The following is a 20931-nucleotide window of genomic DNA, read 5'->3' as shown; positions in this document are numbered from 1 at the left end:
CTTTCGGGGATATAAAAATTCCCGAACCAATGATCGTTCCAATGATTAGAAGTGTGGCGTCCATGAGAGTTAATTGTTTTCTTATAGCAAATCGTTCGTCGTCCTTCTTCGGCTCTTTGTCGTCAGTTTTCAATCCATGTGACTTATTATCTTTGCGAATAGCCATCGTTCCGTTCGCTTATTAGGCCTAAGGCTAAAAGTAGTTGCTTGTAAATGAAAACCCTTTGTGTTGGAATGTTAGCTGTGTTCTTTTGTTTTATCACCTTTAGTGACATTCCATGACAATATATGTGACAAAGTGATTAATGAACTTTATTTGACAAGGCCAGAATTGGTACATGGTCATGGTGGTAACTCAAAAAGAAAGGTCGAGTCAGTGTATAACACAGAAGGGGGTGGGGTGGGGTACAATCGAATCTTCATATACGTCAAAATATAAGGCACGCCATCACCTAAGGAATTATACATCACGACCTGTCCTGTGGTAGAATGTACTTTAAACTCCAACCTTCACTCTATCGTAAATATGTATTGTGTACTCGAGCTCAATTGCTATGGTTTGATACCAAGATAGTTTATTGGTAGACATAGATATATTATGTTTCAGGTTGTGTAGGCAATACATAACAATTGTATTGTATTGTATTGTATTGTATTGTATTGTATTGTATTGTATTGTATTGTATCGTATCGTATCGTATCGTATCGTATCGTATCGTATCGTATCGTATCGTATCGTATCGTATCGTATTATATTGTATTGTATTGTAATGTATTGTATGGCATGCCATGCATGGTGGTGTTGCTGTCATTTGTCATTGGCAGCGACAGTATGGAGCCCTCCACGACACTCTCAGGAGTGGGAACAATGATTTACACACCGAGCGCGCACACGCGCATTCGAGATCTTTTCTTCTTCAACTATTCTTGGAACGTATCAAAAACATTCGATAGCGTTAATTTGTGTACCTACGAACAGTTCAATATGTAAACATTGAATCAAATGTTAGAACTTTAATATGCAAGCTGTCTCCGTTTTCTTTTAATGTTTCTGATGGGGTATGACGACATCCATCCGATCTCTTCCATCGATGACTAATACATTTAGATGTCGCTGGTGCGTACTCTCATGATGCCCTAGCCAAACATGGATAACCTAAACCTATCACATAGGAAGCTCTCCGAAAACGGTGTTTGTAAGCTTATCACAAATAAGACAACGCCTGAAAACTTAATGGACTATACTGTAGGTGAAATTCGAAATGCACTTCAAATTCAGTCCTGTCTGCGCGACCAACAACTTCGAGGAGAAAATTGCGACATAACACTATCAGCTGAGGATGAAGATTTTCGTGCACATTCAGGGGTCCTTACCGCCAGCAGTCCATACTTCGAAGCACTTCTGAGGAGTGGCATGAAAGAAACACACGATGGCCGTGTGGAGTTGAAATGTTTAGACAGTAAAGGCCTAGCAATGGTGTTGCAGTACATGTATTCAGGAAAAGTGACTTTAAATTCGGACAACATTACGTATACTTTAGTGGCTGCGGATCTTCTGCTTATGACTTCGCTGAAACACGAATGTGAACAGTTTCTTATAAAACATATAAACACAACTGACTGTCTAGCTGTTCGGTTACTATCTAGAAAGTATCAAATGCCAGTCCTTCTAGAAAAGGCGGATATGTTCATTCAGGAACATTTTCTTGAAATCATCAATGGAATAGAAATACTGTCGTGCTCTTCAGATTCTTTGCATGAAATTATGTTAGGTGATAGAGTAAATGTCATGGTTGAAAATGAAGCTATAATGTTTGAATTACTCTTAAGATGGACATACTTTGATCGGGAAGAGAGGGAGGACGATTTTCCTGTATTGTTTTCCGCGATTCGTCTTCCTCTCATGGGTAGACAGTACTTCTTAGAAAAGGTTGAAAATCATGAATTGGTGAGGAAGTTTTCATCTTGCTGGGATTATGTGCTGGAAACGTTGCGATGTTGGGTGAACCCAACTCGGCAAACCACGCTTGATCCGTCGTTATTTAAGCATCGCCTCGGTCAAATGATCGACGTTGTTGTCCTTTGTGGTGGTAGAGATTCACTCAACGCCGTTTCAAAGGACGTATTTGCATTCGTCATCCGAGAAAACACCTGGGCCAGGTTGCCAGGCTTGCCTGTTCCAATGTGTCTACACTCATCTGTGGCTCTTGGTGGAAAACTCTACGTTGGCGGATCGATTTCATCGAGTCTGTCCGACGTGTTTTGTTACGATCCTGTCAAAAATATTTGGTCCACTTTGCCACCCATGCATCATCCAAGGGAACATTTTACGCTTGTCACATGTGCTAGAAAACTCTATGCAGTCGGTGGAAAACAGATGAATTTACCGATGTCTGATTTTGTAGGTGGGACCATGGCAACTGTTGAACGATTCTGTCCGGAAAAATCTGAATGGGAGATGCTTCCTCCAATGCATAATGCGAGATCATTTGCCAATGCCGTTTCTCTGAATAATAAATACTTCTATGTTACAGACAACAGTACAAACCACGATGAAAAGGCGCAGCAAAAGAATGAATGCTATATAGTACACGAAGACACATGGCTGCAACTGCCTCGTCACCCCCAATGCAACGGGATATGCCCTCCCCCAATATTGAATCTAGATGGTGAAATCTACCTCACGTATTTAAATGGCGATGACGTTAAACTGGGACGGTATTGTGATTGGCGGATGGTTGGAAATTTACCGAAATTGCCCGTGTTAGGAGGAGGTAGAAATGTGTGTAGACATGAAACTGCCATATGTTCCCTGGACGGAGGAGGGATGTTTGTGTGTGGGGGATGGAACGATGCTCTGCCACTTGGCAGTATTGAGCAACAACGTGAGAATTCTTACATTTGGAAAGGCGGGTCAAATCATTGGAGAAAAGTACCGAGTCCCCCGATGGGGGAAGTTAACAGTGCTGCGTGTTGTCAAATGAAGATACCATTACAACGTTTGCAATTTTTACACGTAGAAGACGTCGAAGAAACTTGACATGATAATACATATGTAGTACTTTTCAACATTAAATGGCCAATTTGAAATTAGCATTCCAGCTGTCTCAGAGGGCCTGGAATCAATTGTCTATTCCAGGACAATAAATGACATACTCCTAGTATTGCAATCTTGCAAAGTACAGAGGAGGTTATACCACATTCGACAATGTCAACTACATTAGCCAAATGCATAACTGGTAATAAATGTGATGAGGTTGTTATAAACAGAATAGAAAGTCTTTGGTGGTCTCTGTTGGTGGTTTGGTTCTTTGTTAAAGCTGTAACACACACACACACACACACACACACACACACACACACACACACACACGCACGCACGCACGCACGCGCACTCTCTCTCTCTCTCTCTCTCTCTCTCGCGCGCGCGCGCTCGCGTGCTCTCTCTCTCAATGGGAGTGGGGAGTGAGCGACTATTACTTAGAAGCAAAGTGTAAATTGCGCAATACTGGAATAATAATTCCCTTTTACATTTACGCCTCGAAATGCCAAATTTAAAATGCATCTCTACATTGACATTACACGGCTAACACGCCCTGCGTAGAAACATTATTAGCAGGAAATAACTGTGATTACGAAATATCATATATAAACGACTTACTGATGCCAGAACTAGTGTCACAGGTGACATATTCATAATTTTAGTAAAGTCAATGTCTCTTCGACTGAAAGGTTAATAGATTCTCTCAAGGATATCGAATTCAGACCATAAGATTCCAAGAGTATTTGAGTCTAAAGACAGTCTACGTTTCATACATACCTAGAATTCATAATGATCATTTATCAATGTTGTTGAGAATAGTCTTTAGGGAAAAGCCACTCCTCCTCAAGACTTAATATGGTTTGCATTAATCATTCAGCCATACACATACGTTATGTAAATTTGGACATTAATGAAAATAAAAGGGTGTTTACACTTAGAACTGAAAAAAGAGGCACTTCCTATGTGCCTTGCCAAGGTTCTAGTGTAGAAATACTCCTACTTGAAAAGAAACAACAATAATAACTAAATTTGGAGGGATATACAGCTATGTACATTGTATATGAATGTTTTGGATCGTTACCAGCATTTTTGAGTTCTATGGGTCAACATGATTATTCAGAAACTAATAGTAATAATAGGCTAATAATTTATTGCATCTGTAAACCTTAGTACATTAATTTTCTATTAGTTTGGTGGCAATAAACGTCAAAATAAAAATAAAAGGGAATTGTTGGGTGAAGCATAACAAGTACGTAAACATAAACATAAACATAGTATATTAAAGTAATGTTTATGTTGCAAATTCAATTTCAAAAACTGTTTTGAGAAAGTGATAAGTTATGGGCCCTATTTGAAGAATGGAAAGAAATTTATAAATAAACCATTGAAGACATGAAAACTATCAATAAATTCAGCTAATAATTTTGAATATTGGAACGCATGGTCTGTCATAGTCTTAAAAACCTTTATGTCATATAAATCACGTTGATGATTTGTCTAAACCGAGTATTTCGATCCGCGACCTTTGACCGGGAATACCCTTGCAGGGATTGTGCGCAGACATTTTCGCGCATGTGTCATAAGTATTGTAGTCTGCAATGGCGACTCGACTATTCCGGTCACTGGTAAGACTAAGAGAAATATTTTCTCATTCCATATTTTTATCATCGAAACTGTTTATGATTTGACAAGGACATATATGATATTGGTAACGGCCAATCGCTACCAGAATTTACGTTGTATATTAAGAAGCTTGGCAAGAGCAGACAGTTTAATCACGAACGTGTGATCGTAATTCTCTTTCGGATGTTTCATCGAGGAATCTACGCGTAGGCGGGTGTTAGTCATTTAACTTACACGTGTTTCGACCTTTAATTTACTAAATCTGATAAATATAAATGAATATATTGAGTGAAATGTTTTGGTGTCAAGTAATCATGATTCAATATCCGTGTTAACATATAATATAGTAAATATTGTTTGATTTCGGCGTTATCTATGTGACTATGTCATCAGCAATCTAGTATAAGTCGTTGCGTAACGCCTCACTGTGACATAATCGTATTGATTTTTGTGTTTCTTTCGGCATGATTAGAGCAACACTCTTTTTAGAAAATCATTATATCATGTATATTGCCAGCATTTAACAGTTTTTATTTACTTTAATTGGTAGGTCCCCTCCCTAGCACGATTGGTCGGAGCACGGACATACTCAAAAGAGGTAATCTTTGTTCTATGACACAATTGACATCATGGTAAATCGTCTCACGGTCACCAGAGTAATACTGTTATGGCACAATCTGTATTTTTCAACCAGGTTACAGAGTGTATCGTTTTAGCCGTTCGATAACATGAAATCACAATAATTTGTTTTGTACATTTTTTATTTAAAATATGTATACACATCTGACATAAAGAACAATTACATGTTTATTTTAATATTTGCTTGATTTCTTTGTGTGTGTGTATGTGTGTATGCATGCGTATGTGCGTGCATATACATATGTACGTACATATGCGTGCGTGCGTGTGTGTGTATGTGTGTATGCATGCGTATGTGCGTGCATATACATATGTACGTACATATGTGTGTGTGTGTGTGTGTGTGTATAGATTCCATGTATATAGGTATCTATATGAGTGTCTGTGTTGTGTGGGTGTGTGTGTGATGTCATTGAAGTATGAAACCATTCCTACGGTGTACACACAAACTTTTAACAACTGGTAATTTTTTCAGAACCCATAGCTTTTACAATCAAGTATAATCACTGAACACTTTATATTATTTTTCCATCAGGCCAGTTTAGTTACACTCATTCCAGGTGATGGCATAGGTCCAGAAATCTCTGCAGCAGTTCAACAGATATTTGAAGCAGCAGAGGTATGTCTCTTTAAATGCAAATGTTTTCTCTCTAAATTAATGTTTCAAACAAAGTTCATATATAAAAAGATTCACTGAATGTTGCGCCATTTTGAATCACTACTACACAAGATCTAACCCCAGTGTCCCACCAAATCTCTCTCTCTCTCTCTCTCTCTCTCTCTCTCTCTCTCTCTCTCTCTCTCTCTCTCTCTCTCTCTCTCTCTCTCTCTCTCTCTCTCTCTCTCTCTCTCATTCATTGATTCTCAGAGTTCAGAGACTGTTGTTGAAATAAAGCCACAAATCTTAACTGTCATACATGTTTTAGTTTATCTTTTTTTATTGATGTTCTGCTAGGTGCCAGTAGAATGGGAAGTAGTAGATGTGACACCAGTCAAAGGTCCTGATGGAAGATGGACAATCCCCTTGAAAGCTGTTGAATCTATGAATAAAAATTTAATTGGTCTCAAAGGCCCACTTGCCACACCAATTGGTAAAGGACACATGAGTATGAACTTAGCACTTAGGAAGTAAGTTTCATCTCTTGATCATAGATTACTATCTTATCAGTGGTGCCAAAGTATTTTATATATAATAGGGTCATTCTTCTTTAGGCACTAAATCTTTCTAAGCTGTAAGACAACTGTCAAATGTTATTCCTAATCCAACAGTGGTCTTTAATTACCATGGTGTTTCTGATTGAAGCAAAAAAGCTGATTGTATTACAGAGGCCATACATTTGTACATGTATTAATATATTGACAAACAAATTGATTGTCATCAAGTTCATATTTCCTGATTTCTTGGTGTCTAATAAATCTGGTATCACTGAAGCTAGCAGTGTTTTAGCACTACCAGCCTCCAATGGATTGACCACTGTTACAAATAGTAATACCACAGCTCATTTTGCGGTTATGACTTGAGGATGTTCATTATACAACCTCATTCTAATCTCTTATTTGCATAGATACAGCCACACATTCACACTCAAACCAGGTCTTATTGGTCAGTTGTCAATGGCATTGTAAGCATGATGGTAATGGGTTGATTACAGTGATGTGTTTTCTGTCTGTTACTAGGACCTTTGATTTGTATGCTAATGTTAGACCTTGTATGTCTATTGATGGCTATAAAACACCATATGATGATGTGAATTTGGTGACAATTAGAGAAAACACAGAGGGTGAATACAGTGGTATTGAACACACTGTAAGTATAATGTATTCATATGTTGTTGTATTTTTTTTAATCAAGGGCTTACTAAGAGTGTTAGGTATATCAAAGAGGTGAATCAAACATATTTCAGGAACTTGAATAAGAGAAAATAATATCGAGTCAAAAATCAAATTAGGAAGATAATTACTGAAGATGGTAATATTAAATATTCTAAATATAATACATTTTTACATAATGTATTTTGTTATTCCTAATTCCAAGTGAAAGTTATTGTAAAACTTCATTGTTAGATGACATTGTGTTAAATGTCAGTCTCCCTTGGTAATGAGGTACATAGAAACAAATTAACCATCACTCATCACTCACAAAATGTTATCATTTGTAGTGCCAATGCTGGACATTGACAATGGTAAAGATCACATGACTCGCGTAGAGACCTGAGTGATGCATAACAAAAGCAATTGAGACCAAGCACTAGTGAAAAAGTGTGTATTATTCAAATTAATACTAGCATTAATACAGCATGTTAAGGTGTTATCAATATTTATCCTTTTGTTTTCAGATTGTTGATGGCGTTGTACAGAGTATTAAACTAATTACACAAAATGCATCCATGAGAGTTGCCCAGTTTGCCTTTGAATATGCCAGAGCCAACAACAGAAATCATGTCACTGCTGTCCATAAAGCCAATATTATGTAGGTACAACTTTTCATTTCTCTCCACTTATACCAAATAAAGTGTCTATATTTTCTAGTTTCAAATTAGCATAAATTCAGAGAGAACAAATGGATTATGAATTGGTTGTTGTATCAAAGTTTGTTTCCATTCTTTTCAATATTGTTTTTATGTGTTGTTTACAGGAGAATGTCAGATGGCTTGTTCCTGAGATGTTGCAGGAAAGTTGCTGAAGACTTTAGAGATATTAAATTTGATGAAATGTACTTAGACACAGTTTGCCTCAATGTAAGTAGTGAATCACACTGGAAACAACTTCTTACAGTTTCCATTATAAATATAATAGGAATATAACATATCTAAGTGTACATACCAGGTGAAGAGTATGATTTGATGTATCACACAGATTGCAAATGAAAACTAGGTTCATTTAATTCAAATGTTTATGTGGATAGAACCACATGGTATACCTTGCATTGATCATTTGCTTGTCACAGAGGTCATGAAAACTACTCATGTACAATAGATAAATATAACACTTATGATTATTAAGATATATACATTTGTAACTCAGACAAAATGAAATTGGTTTTATTAGTGACTGTGAGTGTGAGTGAGACTTACAGCAAAGGTATTTTCTATTGTGTTTATTGTGCAATCTTTCCCCCAATGTGTTTTGTCATACTGTAGAGGGGGTGTATTTTTAAAGACCAGAGAAATTTCATTTAAAGTTTGTCTATTCTAATAATAGTTAAAACCTAAATTCAGAAATCAGTGGTTGTTATTACATTCTTCAAATGTATTTTAAACAACAAATATGTTATGAAGAAGTGTATTAAAGCTAGAAGTATACAGAATATTGTTATGTCCTTCCCTCACATAAAGGAAAACCCACAATGTTATATATATCTGTACAGTGAACTCATAATATGTATGTATTTTGTTAACAGATGGTACAAGATCCAAGTGCTTTTGATGTCCTTGTCATGCCAAATCTGTATGGTGATATCCTCAGGTATCGTAAATTACTGTGAAATACTAAATTTTGACATGGAAGTGATTTTCACCTTTTTCATTGCTATGGATTTGTGTTAAGATAAAGTCCCTTGAAAATACTTTATATTCATAAATACAGTGTATACCTTCCTAAGTCAGTGAAAATTAGGTCCAGGAAAAACAACGGATTTCTCTTTTCAATGAAAATGAAATCCCCTGGAAAATATAGTATTGCAGTATTGGAGTTCTGTGATTCATTTGAAGCAATACACACATGCACTCATATAAACCAAACGCCCACATGAAATTGAATTGAATGTTTTGGTTTTGTATTTTCAGTGATTTATGTGCTGGTCTAGTTGGTGGCTTGGGAGTAACTCCAAGTGGTAATATTGGTGCTGGTGGTGTTGCCATCTTTGAATCAGTGAGTCAGTTATTTTCACTTCTACATCGCTGTTTACTCCCCTTTTTGTGAGGTTATACCAAATCATGGATTGTATAATCTTGACCACTAAATTTATATATCACCCAAGTGCTTATTAAGTAGACTAGTTTAATTCATATACAGTATTGTAATAATTTACACCTCCACTCATGTTGACATCCAGACTATCAGTAGACTGAAAAGATTCATCATTGTAGATACTTCTTATCACTCAGTTGTCTGACTTGGAAATTGTAATGGACTTGAAAAATATCAACAGAAAAACGCTGATCTAGCAAATGAAATCAAGATATTGGATAAAATGAAAAGTTGTGAAATAATCAGTATCTGTACTTATGTATATATTACATCTGATGTGAAGACCATAGGCTTGTGTGAATCATGTAACATCTTGTGGATTGGTTGGCACCTCATCAAGTTACTTTATAAAGTTTCCTACACAAAAATCCCAGTGGTCTTGCATGTAACATGACATTCCAAGATTTATTTGTACGCAGCCATATAACATCCAATACTTGTTGTTTTCTCACATAACAGGTACATGGAACTGCTCCAGATATTGCAGGTCAAGACAAGGCTAATCCAACAGCTCTCTTACTAAGTGCTGTAATGATGTTAAGACACATGGAACTGAAAACACACGCCAGTAAGATTGAAACGGCAGCTCTAGGTGTTATTAGGGATCCAGATGTAAGTTTTTCTGTTGTACGAGTTTCTTTAGTGAGTGCAGAACTTGAATATCTGGTTGATGATGCAAATCACACAGTGCAAATGGTTGTGTTTCTAGATTAAGGGATCTAGTCTCTATGCTACCCCAAACATAATCTGTAAGGTATGCCGTGACAGGGCACCCTCACACATTGATCAACCCCTTAGCAGGCCAATGAGGGTGAAGAGACCATGATGTCTCTAAGAGCCTCCCCAACCTCACCTGAACTTATCTCTTCAGCTTTAATATTTACATTTAACTGTTCTGTTATGTTATGCTATGTTATGTTATGTTGAAGACTCTTACTTTTGAACCAGAATAAACTTTAACAGATTATAACTGTTTTCTGTTACCAGTTCCGAACAGCTGATCTTGGAGGTAGCGCTACATGTTCTCAGTTTACCAGAGAGATCTGCAAAAGAATAGAGGCAGCTGAGTGAAGAGAGTGATGACATTGCCTGATAGGACATCAATTTACAGTAGTTTACCCACTGAGAGTACTTTTTTGACCTGTAGATAGAATGCTGCAAAACAGAATGTCAAACTAAATGGTGCTGTGATAACTTGATAATTGTGAATGTGTAATGATGTAAATCTAACAAGACTTTGTTCACCTTTTCTCATTCAAATTTCTCAATCTATTATAAAAAAATCCATATTTTGTGATGTAAATTAAAATTAGACTGTTCCACTCTTTAGTAGCATTCTAACAGTAAAATATTTATGGTATGTTGATGTTTGATGTTAACAAAAGTAAGTTCAAATGGTGTTCAGTTTTGAACTGTGCCAGTGTGTTGCGTGACCATTTCAAACCTTGTTCAACTCTGAATTTTACGAAAAAAAAATGGATGATTAATTCAAAACTTGTATTGTAAGTTAATTTGATTGTATGGTATACATTATGATGCAGTCTGTGACTTCACACCTGCACACAACAGGGTACATTTCATGTGAAACCTATAGTAACATTTGGAATGTAGTTTTTCACAAAATCGTCAGAAAGACTAACATATTACTGTTGTTATTTTGACATATATTTCGGCATTAGACCAACATTACCTTTACATTAGCACACATTTTATGGTACTAGTATTTAAGTTGTTAAATATTTTGCATTCATAACTTTATCAAACCAATAAATGTCTATATATCATTTGTATTTTTACACAAACAGAGCAATAACAAATACCAGTATATTATTTTCTATAACTGTTATGTAAACACTGCACAAGTCAGTGATATGTATCCATTATGAATAAAATACCACTTATTGTTAAAGTTAATCCTTGTGGTAGTAAAATGATGACTGAATTGATTTGTGCCACTAAACAACATTTACTACATACATCATATGTCCCATGTCCAAAGCTTTGAAATAGTTAACCTGGTTAAACTGCTATATTCTCAGTCAATGATATGCAAGAAATAAACCTGATTGTGACCTTTGACCCTGGCTGAAAGTCAAGTTCAATTTGTATATTTGTAACAGGAAGTTCACTCATGATTTGATGGAGACTCTACCACTTAGTCTCAAAGCTATCCTGCTATCATGGCCAACATTTTACTAAATTTAGTAACATCTCAAGACAACATAACATTCATATACCTTAAACAATATCCTACCTTTACACCAACTTGCCCAGACATCTCTTGAAACATGGCTACAGACAGGAATGGCTGGATGATTGACCTGGGAAAAGTTCTCTCCATACAGCCTGTGAATAAGTAGTGTAAACTTGGTAGTTTTGGCCACTTCGTGTTATCTCTAACCATTCACCATGAGGAAAAATCAGCATGAAAATTAACATATCACATGTTTGGGATTATTTGTATAAAGGTGAGCCAATATTAGGCCATATCTGAGCATAATATAGTCTACATGTAATTTAATCAACATACTATAGGCATCTGTGACTTATTCAACCAATCAGCTTCTAATGAAAAATTCTATATTTGAAATATCAAGTTGACAGGCTGTGTGGTGACCACATTTGTTACGTCAGCCTCCAAGGATTAGAGGCTAGGTAGAAATAGACAGTGGTGATCTGCTTCCCATTATCCTATCTAGATTGTGCCAGGTGCAAGTAACTTTGCTTGTTCGAATTTAGTCAAAACTGTGTTCTCCCCACTATAGAGAAAGCACCATGCTTGGCAGGTGTCTGCCTTGCTTCAAAAGCCCTTGAGCTTTAGTAATCTTTGAATGACAATATTATAATACCTTCACATGAAGAGAATTACTAGAAATGGCTGATCTCAATGTCCATGTGGGTATGTGTTAAAATATCAACATGTCAGAGTATGTTTCAATGTTGAAGACACAGTGAGACATGTACAGTATATGCTTAACATTATGCAAATCATGTTAATGATATGCAAGTCATATGTAAATTAGCCACATCCTTGCATCTATACTTGGGAGAGCATTGAAAACTAAGGTAGTTTTTACCAGTATATATTTAGATAGTATTATTTCCCAATATACATGAATGACCTAAGGGGCTTTGTCATTGCGAGTCAAAGGGTCATCATGACTGCATGTTACATTTAGTCTACACTCTTAAGTTACTTTTACCATGGATTGCAACTTTCAAATCAAAATATGCAAACTACGGTCAGATCATCGTCGTAAACCACAACTTCCTTTACGGCACTGTCTAAGACGTCAAAGAGTACAAATTGGGTATAAAATTAAAGGTCAACATGATAAACAAAAGATTTGGTAACATCTACGTTGAGGGCGCTCTACCCCCCAAAGATACTTGGCTCAAATGTGCCACATACCAATTGTTGCTTTCATTGATGTGTGATATCTAAGGTATTGCTTAGTGCATAGTTAAATCTAACAGCAGCACCAACAATGAGGAATGAGTTTACTTGCCAAAGTATATTAAGATAATGATGCAATTTAAAATCCTTGTTTTGATCTTGCCCTCATACTAATAATAGTATACCCAGATGTACATGTGTAATACTGTCACAAAAGGTAATGAAAGCTGTCGATCCTTGCTGACCATCTTTCTCATAAAAAAATCTTGTCCATATCCTAATATTGTAAAAACACTATTATATAGAGTAAACTGCCATATCACCAATTATTTTTTGTATAAGTGACAGTGTAGGCTGAAAGACTTAAAGCTGTGTGTGCACCCTTTTGCTTGCCAAAGACAAGTAGCAAGTGTAGTCAGCAAGGAGGCATCCATAACAATGACATTTTCAGTTTAGTAATAGACTTGTCACTTTTTAGAAAAGGTTCTCACATTTTGATTTTTTTTCAACATATTATTTTAATCACTATTGATCGTTTCATTTCCATTATACAATGACACTACTATAAAATACATGTAAAAAATATCCCACTACCCAAGATACAAAATGTACATATTTCTATATCTTTTATAAAAAATAAACTACAACATTGTCTGAATCATATAAAACAAAAATATGACCATTAAGTACACAGGCTATGGTTGAACTTGACACAGAGAATTAATATTAGAAGTCTGTTGTGATGGAATACTCAATTTGCAATTCATCTCAATTTTGTATACTGTGTGTCTAATTACGTGTAAAGCCAGATGACTGAATCTGGTGCTTTCCTTGTATGCTGTACTAAGCGCTGTACTGTATTTATTTGTTGATAATTCAACACAGGATTCTTTAATAAACAAAACAAAAAACATCGATAGGAGAACAAGGTGAATAAATGTATCACTAGGTGTGACAACAGATGACTTATTCTACATCACAGACCATTCTACTCATAAGACACGACAACACACTTTTACAGTCATCAGTTCATTGTAAACACTATCGATGAAAATATTGATGTCAGCTCCTGACGTTAAGATGTAAATAAACTGACACCTTTCAAACTGAAATTTCTAACTGTCTCACAATCATGATTGTAACTTGGTACAAAATATGTTATATTCATGATACTCAGCCCACTTTCTAAGAATGGTTAAAATAACATCACAGACATGAGACAGCAGGGTATCCCAACATAACTGAGTTCTAATATCCACTGTACCAGTACTTACTATTTTCATGATTTCTTGGTATTTGCATATCTAAACCTCAACAAACAAAATAGCCAAGTCAGACTCTGCACAATAAAGTTTCAGACAGTTGCTTATCCCCACCCTCCTTTCTTTTTAAAAAAAGTCAGTGCCCTACACTTTGTGCAGAGGAATGTACTTCTAAGTTCTACACACTGTACAGTAGCCATAGTTAACTATAGGAAGTATCAAATTCATGTAAATTGCACCCCAACTCAAATAAGAAGGGATAAACAGATAAATAGCCAAACAAAGAAAAAGCAGAACCAAAAAACATGTACAAGTTGTTAATAAAGTATGATTATGTTAGAACAATTTCTTGTCATTTACTTAGTCTTACATTCTGCACATAGGTATAATTTTTATTTTTGTTTTGCAACTCAGAATTTCAGTAGACCTTGTTACCTGATTCAAAGTTAAAAGTATGGTTCAATTTTATTCAAGCACAATTTACCATGATCAGATACAAAGTAACATAAAAATAACTACATAATTTCACAAAAATTGATTGCTGGTACATGCATAAATGAACTATTTGGTGTCACCCAACTTGTGTCTCACATACATGTAATTCATATCCTCACAGATGTACTTCCCTGACAAAATACTTTGTATATTTCACTGTAATCCACTTTTTTTATGGTTCGTTACCAACAGTTTACAGGATTGAGATTTACAAAATGAGTCCTCGTGTAGTCAGTGAGATAGTGAGAATACACTAGAACAAAATGACACACATGTTTGCATAGATATTTGGACAAACAGAACAAAGTGTAAACAGTTGTACTTCATGAAGTAGACACACACACTCAGATTTAAGTAGAATTCCTCATACTGTCACACCACCTTGTAAAATCCAAACTGGAATAAAACACTTCTTTTTTAATCGAGAATCTTTATCAAATAATGATTGATGTAAGAGAATGAGTTTTGTTTTTATTCAAATGAGTGGATACAATACAAGTCTATTAACCTGAAATAGATTAACAATAACCATGGCAACACAAAGATTACTAACATTGTGAAATTTCATTATCTGGTATATAAAAAATCTTACCTAAACACGGTTAGTTTTAGGTGACCCCACACCAGATTAAAATGTAACAATTTGTGTTGTGCCAGGTAATAAAATGTAGCAAAATTAGTAACATGTTTTGTTTCAGGTTAACTGACTTTAACTGTAAATTCATTAAATAGAGAATACAAATTTACCCCCCCCCCCCCACCCCCCCGTACATCAACATATCTTGGTTGATGTTGATTTTTTTCCTGCTTATTAAAATAATTGAGCTGCAATGACCAAAATATAAATCATGTTGCTTTTGATTTCTCTAGATAACGTGTACCAAGAATAGAACGTTTTTTTTTTTACTTTAAAAATATGCAGCTTTGTCAAGAAATTGCTGGTAGTATATGTCACCAGTTTTTTTATAGTCTGTCTTGACTGTAAATTTCAACATCTTCTTCTCCGTAATCTTGTTTTGGCATTCGTACTTCGTCTGTGTTACTCTCATAATAGGTTGGCAGTTTTTGGTAGTTGCGACTAAAACACATTAGTCTCTTAGAACGGCACTGCAGCACACCAAAAACAATCAAGAAGACTCCAACAATTGATCCAACGATAGCTCCTACCAGGGTTGATACTTTTGTAACATTGACCTTGGAGTTCAATGCAGTGTTGTGGCCTGATGAACGGATAGTTTTGCATTCACCTATGTGAGGAAAGACAAACACACCAACAAATGATTTACTGATGCATAATATCAAACAGATAGGTGTGTTGAAAAGTGAATGAAAACATGGGTATTAAATACTATTTGTGGCAGACCATGGAATTAATCTTTCTGTTTCTGTTACTACCAACATCAGTTTATTTATAAACCAGCCAACAGGCATTGGCCAATAACAAGAGGAAGGTTCAGTATTAGTGTAGGAGGAAACCGGAGTACCTGGAGAAAAACCTGTGTTGTTCAGTAGAGTCAAACTGAACTACACTCTTCTTAGTTACAATGTACTTACAATGGGTTCGAACCCCAACCGTAGTGGTAAGAGGCAAGTGGTTTAACCACCGACAAGTTGTTTGGAACATTGTGGTATTAGCAAAGGAAATACAAAGGAGTGCCCATCTATGTGATACATGAAAACTGAAGACATGGGAAAGCTGTTGAAAGAAATATGGATTTATTAAATGTAACTTCAGTAAAAGTTTGCTTGCCACTGTATCTGTTACCTACCTGTTTTAGAATCACAATTACAACATTCTTCATCACTGTTTTCTACACTATTTGGATCACAGCATGTCACACATCGATGTCCCCTCTTATCATACACCCTTGGTTTATCACAGGCCAGACACTGTTTAGGACCAGGTCCCAAACACGCCTTGCAGGACGAGTCACAAGGTTCACATTTCTGATGATTTAAAGATATGAAGGATATTATTTGAACCAAGATTTCAGTAGTCTGTTAGGTACATTTATGCCATGCTATCAGCCAATTTAGAAGCCTGATAGGGTTGAACAATGATGTATCTTACAGTCTAAGATTTCAGCTGTGGCATGAAAGAAACATCTATCACTACACTAGGGGACAGTATTTGTATTTGGAATATATATTTATATTTTAGTGACAGGCTTTCCATCTTACACATAGATATCTGTTATAACTAAATGCATATCAAAGTCAGCATTTCATGAATAACACTGCATGGTGTTTACTTGATATGAATTACATCAGACACAGACAGTCCATATGTAGCCCTCTATCTCACCACACAGACACATATGAACACAAAGTGCACACATACCCATCTTGACAGACTGACAGTGACTGACACAGTGCACACATAACACCACACACACACACACACACACACACACACACACACACACACACACACACACACACACACACACATATATCCCAGCACACACACACAATGCACATACACTCCTCCCAGATATACACAGAGATATGGCAATGCACATAGTATTACATATACAAATACAATGTAACTACTGAACGATGATCAAGAGAAAACCCCCGAGTAAAGATTAAAGTTTACCTCTGCACTATTTTCGATGCTGTCATTTTCATGACCATTGAAGTAATGTCCTGGTAGACATCTAGGATAACATATCTGATCCTGTAACCAGTCATTGTGTGTACATTTAGTACAGTCTTGTGGACCTGGACCTAACATGTCAAAAAGAAATTGATCAAAAACTTATTAACGGTAAAGTCCAGCCATAATAATAATTTCTGTCTTTAGTACCCTTGTATCTATCATTGCTACATATGATAGAAATTACTTACATATGATTTGGGGTGATAAAATAGAACCTCAGTAACTTATTCAACTTGAAATCTTGCAAAAAAGCTCTGCTGCACTTATATTTGTTTTGCCATTTTGGGCATTTCCTGCATGTGTTTGTAGGAAAATCTTGCAGGAAATGACTTCATAGTTACCACAATCTCTGACAAAGATATTCCATTCTGCTCACCGTGACTATACTCAAACATGAATACTGGTTGGTGGTATGAAAGTCCTGCTTACAAATAATGATACAGCCTACTAATATGCACAGTATATGTAAATGAGTCAGGTCATGACCCTGAAACATTTGCATATTCAAATAAATGTCAAGGAGATGCCTGTCAATCATCAAATGTATAAAGTTAAATTCCAGGTCAAGATTTCAAATAATGTGTTGTCCTACCTCTGCACTCTTGACAAGAAGGATGACATGATGAGCATGTTGTGTTATCTGCATCTATATAATGACTCTCTTCACATCGACTCTTGCAACTGTATTCCTGTAAAACTGCTCCTGCTGGACAACTCAAACATTCATCGTCCCCTGGTCCTTTACACTGTTCACAGCTGTAGTGGCATGGCTTGCAATCACCCTTCACCTCATGGAAGCTATAAGTGCAAATTAGAGTAATGAAGTTATCTTTATCTTGGCATGTAATACCAAACAACACATTATCCATGAAACAATGTAATGTGTATATGTGGACTACCGAGTCTAACAATTGTGCAAGGTTTGGTTGAAATTGGTCCATGCATATCAGAGGTGTATATTACCATTTTGAACATGTTTGACCTTGAACATAGAGGTCAAGGTCAAAGTATCTTATTTCAAATCATTTTACATGTATCATTTTTTGTGTTTTGACAAGGAAGTAATAATCACAGTTATGATATCCATCATTTTGTATTTGTAATTGTAAAAATATAATAATACTGACTTCAATATGACAATCACCAAACCAATCTCTTACATTTACTAGTCACAAACACAGTTTTCATATGGCTACGATTAGGTCAGGAGAGTACTTTTTCTTTCTATGTTTGTGGATTTTGGTTTATTTTTTTTATTTTTTATTGTACTATAAATATTTTTATTTTTGTTTTTCTGTTTTTATCTGTGTCAACTGTCACTTTTTACATGTATTTGCCCACGCAGGGTGAATAAAGTGCATCATTCTGCTTGTGATTCTACTTACCCAGCTCCACATACTGACACACAGTCATTACCCATCATCACTAGATGTTCATCACATTCAATACAATGATCTGACATAGGACCATAACAAGTTTTACACTTGTAATGACAACGACGACATTCCTTGACATCCTGACCATCACTGTCAAGTACATTATCACCATAGTAACCATCAGGGCAGGTATCAAGACAAGCATACTCTGTAAGAGTTATTGAGAAAGAACTTGATAAAATCTAGTTATCCAGGATGGCCATTTTAGTAGTTCATCTATCTATTTGAGATGCTCAAACTTGGCACATGCATGTACTTGTCAGACAGATCTTAGCACATCTAGTCTGCATTTGAATGTAAATATCTGAAAATTCTAAGTATTATATAGTGCTCATGTTCAAAATACAATTACTTACTATTGTGGCAGCCTTGTCATTCACCATTACAGATACACTAGCCTAGTCTATAGTATTTCAAGAGAAGGCAGCTACTATGTGTGTATCCCTGGTTTTTGTTGCTGGTATTATTTCTAAATTTTAGTGTAAGTTAAACAATATCTGGCAATGTTGTACTAAATGTGGAGACAATCTTAGTACCCAATGCTAGTAATCTATCAACATCTGTGTACACAGAGTTGGGAATTTAAAAATACCAAAACAATGGTAAAGAACCAACCCTGTTTTCAGAACTGACATCTAATAAGTGACTGTCTCCTTATACAACAGTGCAGCAAAATCAAAATAAACATACCATAATGGAAATATGGATTTTTACAACTCAGACACTCATTTTCTGTTGGTCCATCACAGCTACCACAATCATCATGGCAAGGTGAGCATTCATCTACAGAACTCTCATAGTTACCAGTAGGACACTGTGATCGACAAGTACCCAGGTAAGTATCATAGTGGTAAGGAGTACGGCATGCAAGACAATCTGTGGCAGATGGACCGTTGCATTCCCAGCAAGATGCATGACAAGCTGTGGGAGAAATCATACCCGGTTTGATAAACAGAAGAAGGGAAACAACTTCATCTGGCATGCAACCCATGTCATATCACACACTGGTTCACACATAACCATTTGAAATAAATATTTCATTTGTATGTTGTGTTGAAAGAGTGGAATAAGGCATCCGATGTTATGTTCAAACTGTCACTTATGTATTTAATAGACACATAAGAAAGTGCTTCATAATACATAAAAATATTCCGTTTACTATCAGTGACTAACTGGCTATATTATTAACTTAAGGTAAAATATGCATCAGGGACAAATTTCACCAAAATTCAAATTTCTCAAAATCTCTCCAAACATTGAGAAATGAAAGGTTGCTTCCAACCCTTTTGAAACAATAAAGAGTAAGTCTGGGGTCCACCATCTTGTTTTTCAAGGAAATCATCAATCTTGTATTTTCCCCATAGAGTTGGTGGCCATATTGGATTCTCAAATGCCTTAATTTTGATAACATTTTGACCTCTTTTTCAATGTGACCTCTGAGTTTTTTTCTTGATTTTAAGTGATAATGAGTTGGAGTTTATTTCCAAGGTGCATTTCACAGTGTTATCCTTTGGCTCATTTGAGGTACATTACTCATAGTGACTATATAGTTTTGCTTACATTCACATTGTTGTGTTCTGTCATCTGCATACTCTCCTGATACACATGTCGTAAGACATTTACCACCTTGTAGTATAGTATTTTCTGTGCAACTGGTGCAGTCAGTCAAACTTGGTCCTACACAGGAATTACACGACTCATGGCAAGGTTGACATGTCATTCCACCATTGTCATCCCAAATATCATATTCATTGTATTCACAAGCCTCATCATCTGAATAACATAAATCATATCGCAAGACGAAACCATCTTCACATTCTAGATAAAGGAAATCAAACAAGAGCTGTGTTAGAAGATCAACATTAGGTAGAATTGGACTTTGATAGTATCTGTACAAACCGATTACCACCAATACAACTGTGGTGACTTTGATAGTATCTGTACAAACCGATTACCACAATACAACTGTGGTGACTTTGATAGTATCTGTGCAAACCGATTACTACAATACAACTGTGGTGACTTTGATAGTATCTGTGCAAACCGATTACTACAATACAACTGTGGCAACTTTGATAGTATCTGTGCAAACCAATATACCACAATACAACTGTGGCAACTTTGATAGTATCTGTGCAAACCGATTACTACAATACAACTGTGGCAACTTTGATAGTATCTGTGCAAACCAATTACCACAATACAACTGTGGTGACTTTGATAGTATCTGTACAAACCGATTACCACAATACAACTGTGGTGACTTTGATAGTACATTTGTATCTGTACAAACCAATTACCACCAATACCATTGTGGTCCTTGAGTACATCCCTTATAAAATATGCATTTCTTATTACAGAACTATTCAAGGAAAGGTTACCATTCACCATTTCCATATTTCACT

The 20931-nt window shown here is 35.9% G+C and overlaps 3 protein-coding genes across 4 annotated transcripts in view; 2 read left to right on the top strand and 1 right to left on the bottom strand.

Moving 5' to 3' along the window:
• Window positions 1-1147: 1147 nt before the first annotated feature.
• On the top strand, window positions 1148-3040 carry LOC144443031 (kelch-like protein 2). The gene has a single exon (XM_078132404.1). The coding sequence runs from the start codon at window positions 1148-1150 to the stop codon at window positions 3038-3040; it is 1893 nt and encodes a 630-aa protein (XP_077988530.1).
• Window positions 3041-4635: 1595 nt separating this feature from the next.
• Window positions 4636-11134, top strand: LOC144443315 (isocitrate dehydrogenase [NAD] subunit alpha, mitochondrial-like). Its single transcript, XM_078132760.1, has 11 exons — window positions 4636-4668; window positions 5217-5264; window positions 5841-5924; window positions 6261-6433; window positions 6983-7112; window positions 7642-7775; window positions 7941-8043; window positions 8706-8770; window positions 9091-9175; window positions 9734-9886; window positions 10262-11134. Exons 1-11 carry the CDS (start codon window positions 4642-4644, stop codon window positions 10343-10345), a joined length of 1086 nt encoding a protein of 361 aa, XP_077988886.1. The 5' UTR covers window positions 4636-4641; the 3' UTR covers window positions 10346-11134.
• Window positions 11135-13199: 2065 nt separating this feature from the next.
• The window catches only part of LOC144443178 (proprotein convertase subtilisin/kexin type 5-like), a 35739-nt gene continuing 28007 nt past the window's right edge, over window positions 13200-20931 (bottom strand). For both annotated transcript variants that reach the window (XM_078132557.1, XM_078132558.1), the window contains exons 24-30: window positions 20087-20344; window positions 19217-19447; window positions 18476-18674; window positions 17683-17888; window positions 17028-17158; window positions 16198-16375; window positions 13200-15675 (exon numbers count right to left, since the gene is read on the bottom strand). In XM_078132557.1, coding sequence (XP_077988683.1) covers window positions 15392-15675; window positions 16198-16375; window positions 17028-17158; window positions 17683-17888; window positions 18476-18674; window positions 19217-19447; window positions 20087-20344 — 1487 coding nt within the window. In that variant the 3' untranslated portion in view covers window positions 13200-15391. The remainder of the gene's footprint in view (window positions 15676-16197; window positions 16376-17027; window positions 17159-17682; window positions 17889-18475; window positions 18675-19216; window positions 19448-20086; window positions 20345-20931) is intronic.

This window comes from Glandiceps talaboti, chromosome 12 (assembly GCF_964340395.1).
Source record: "Glandiceps talaboti chromosome 12, keGlaTala1.1, whole genome shotgun sequence".
Lineage (NCBI taxonomy): Eukaryota > Metazoa > Hemichordata > Enteropneusta > Spengelidae > Glandiceps > Glandiceps talaboti.
The sequence above is the reverse complement of the archived record's forward strand: the minus strand, read 5'-3'. Positions and strand labels throughout refer to the sequence as shown.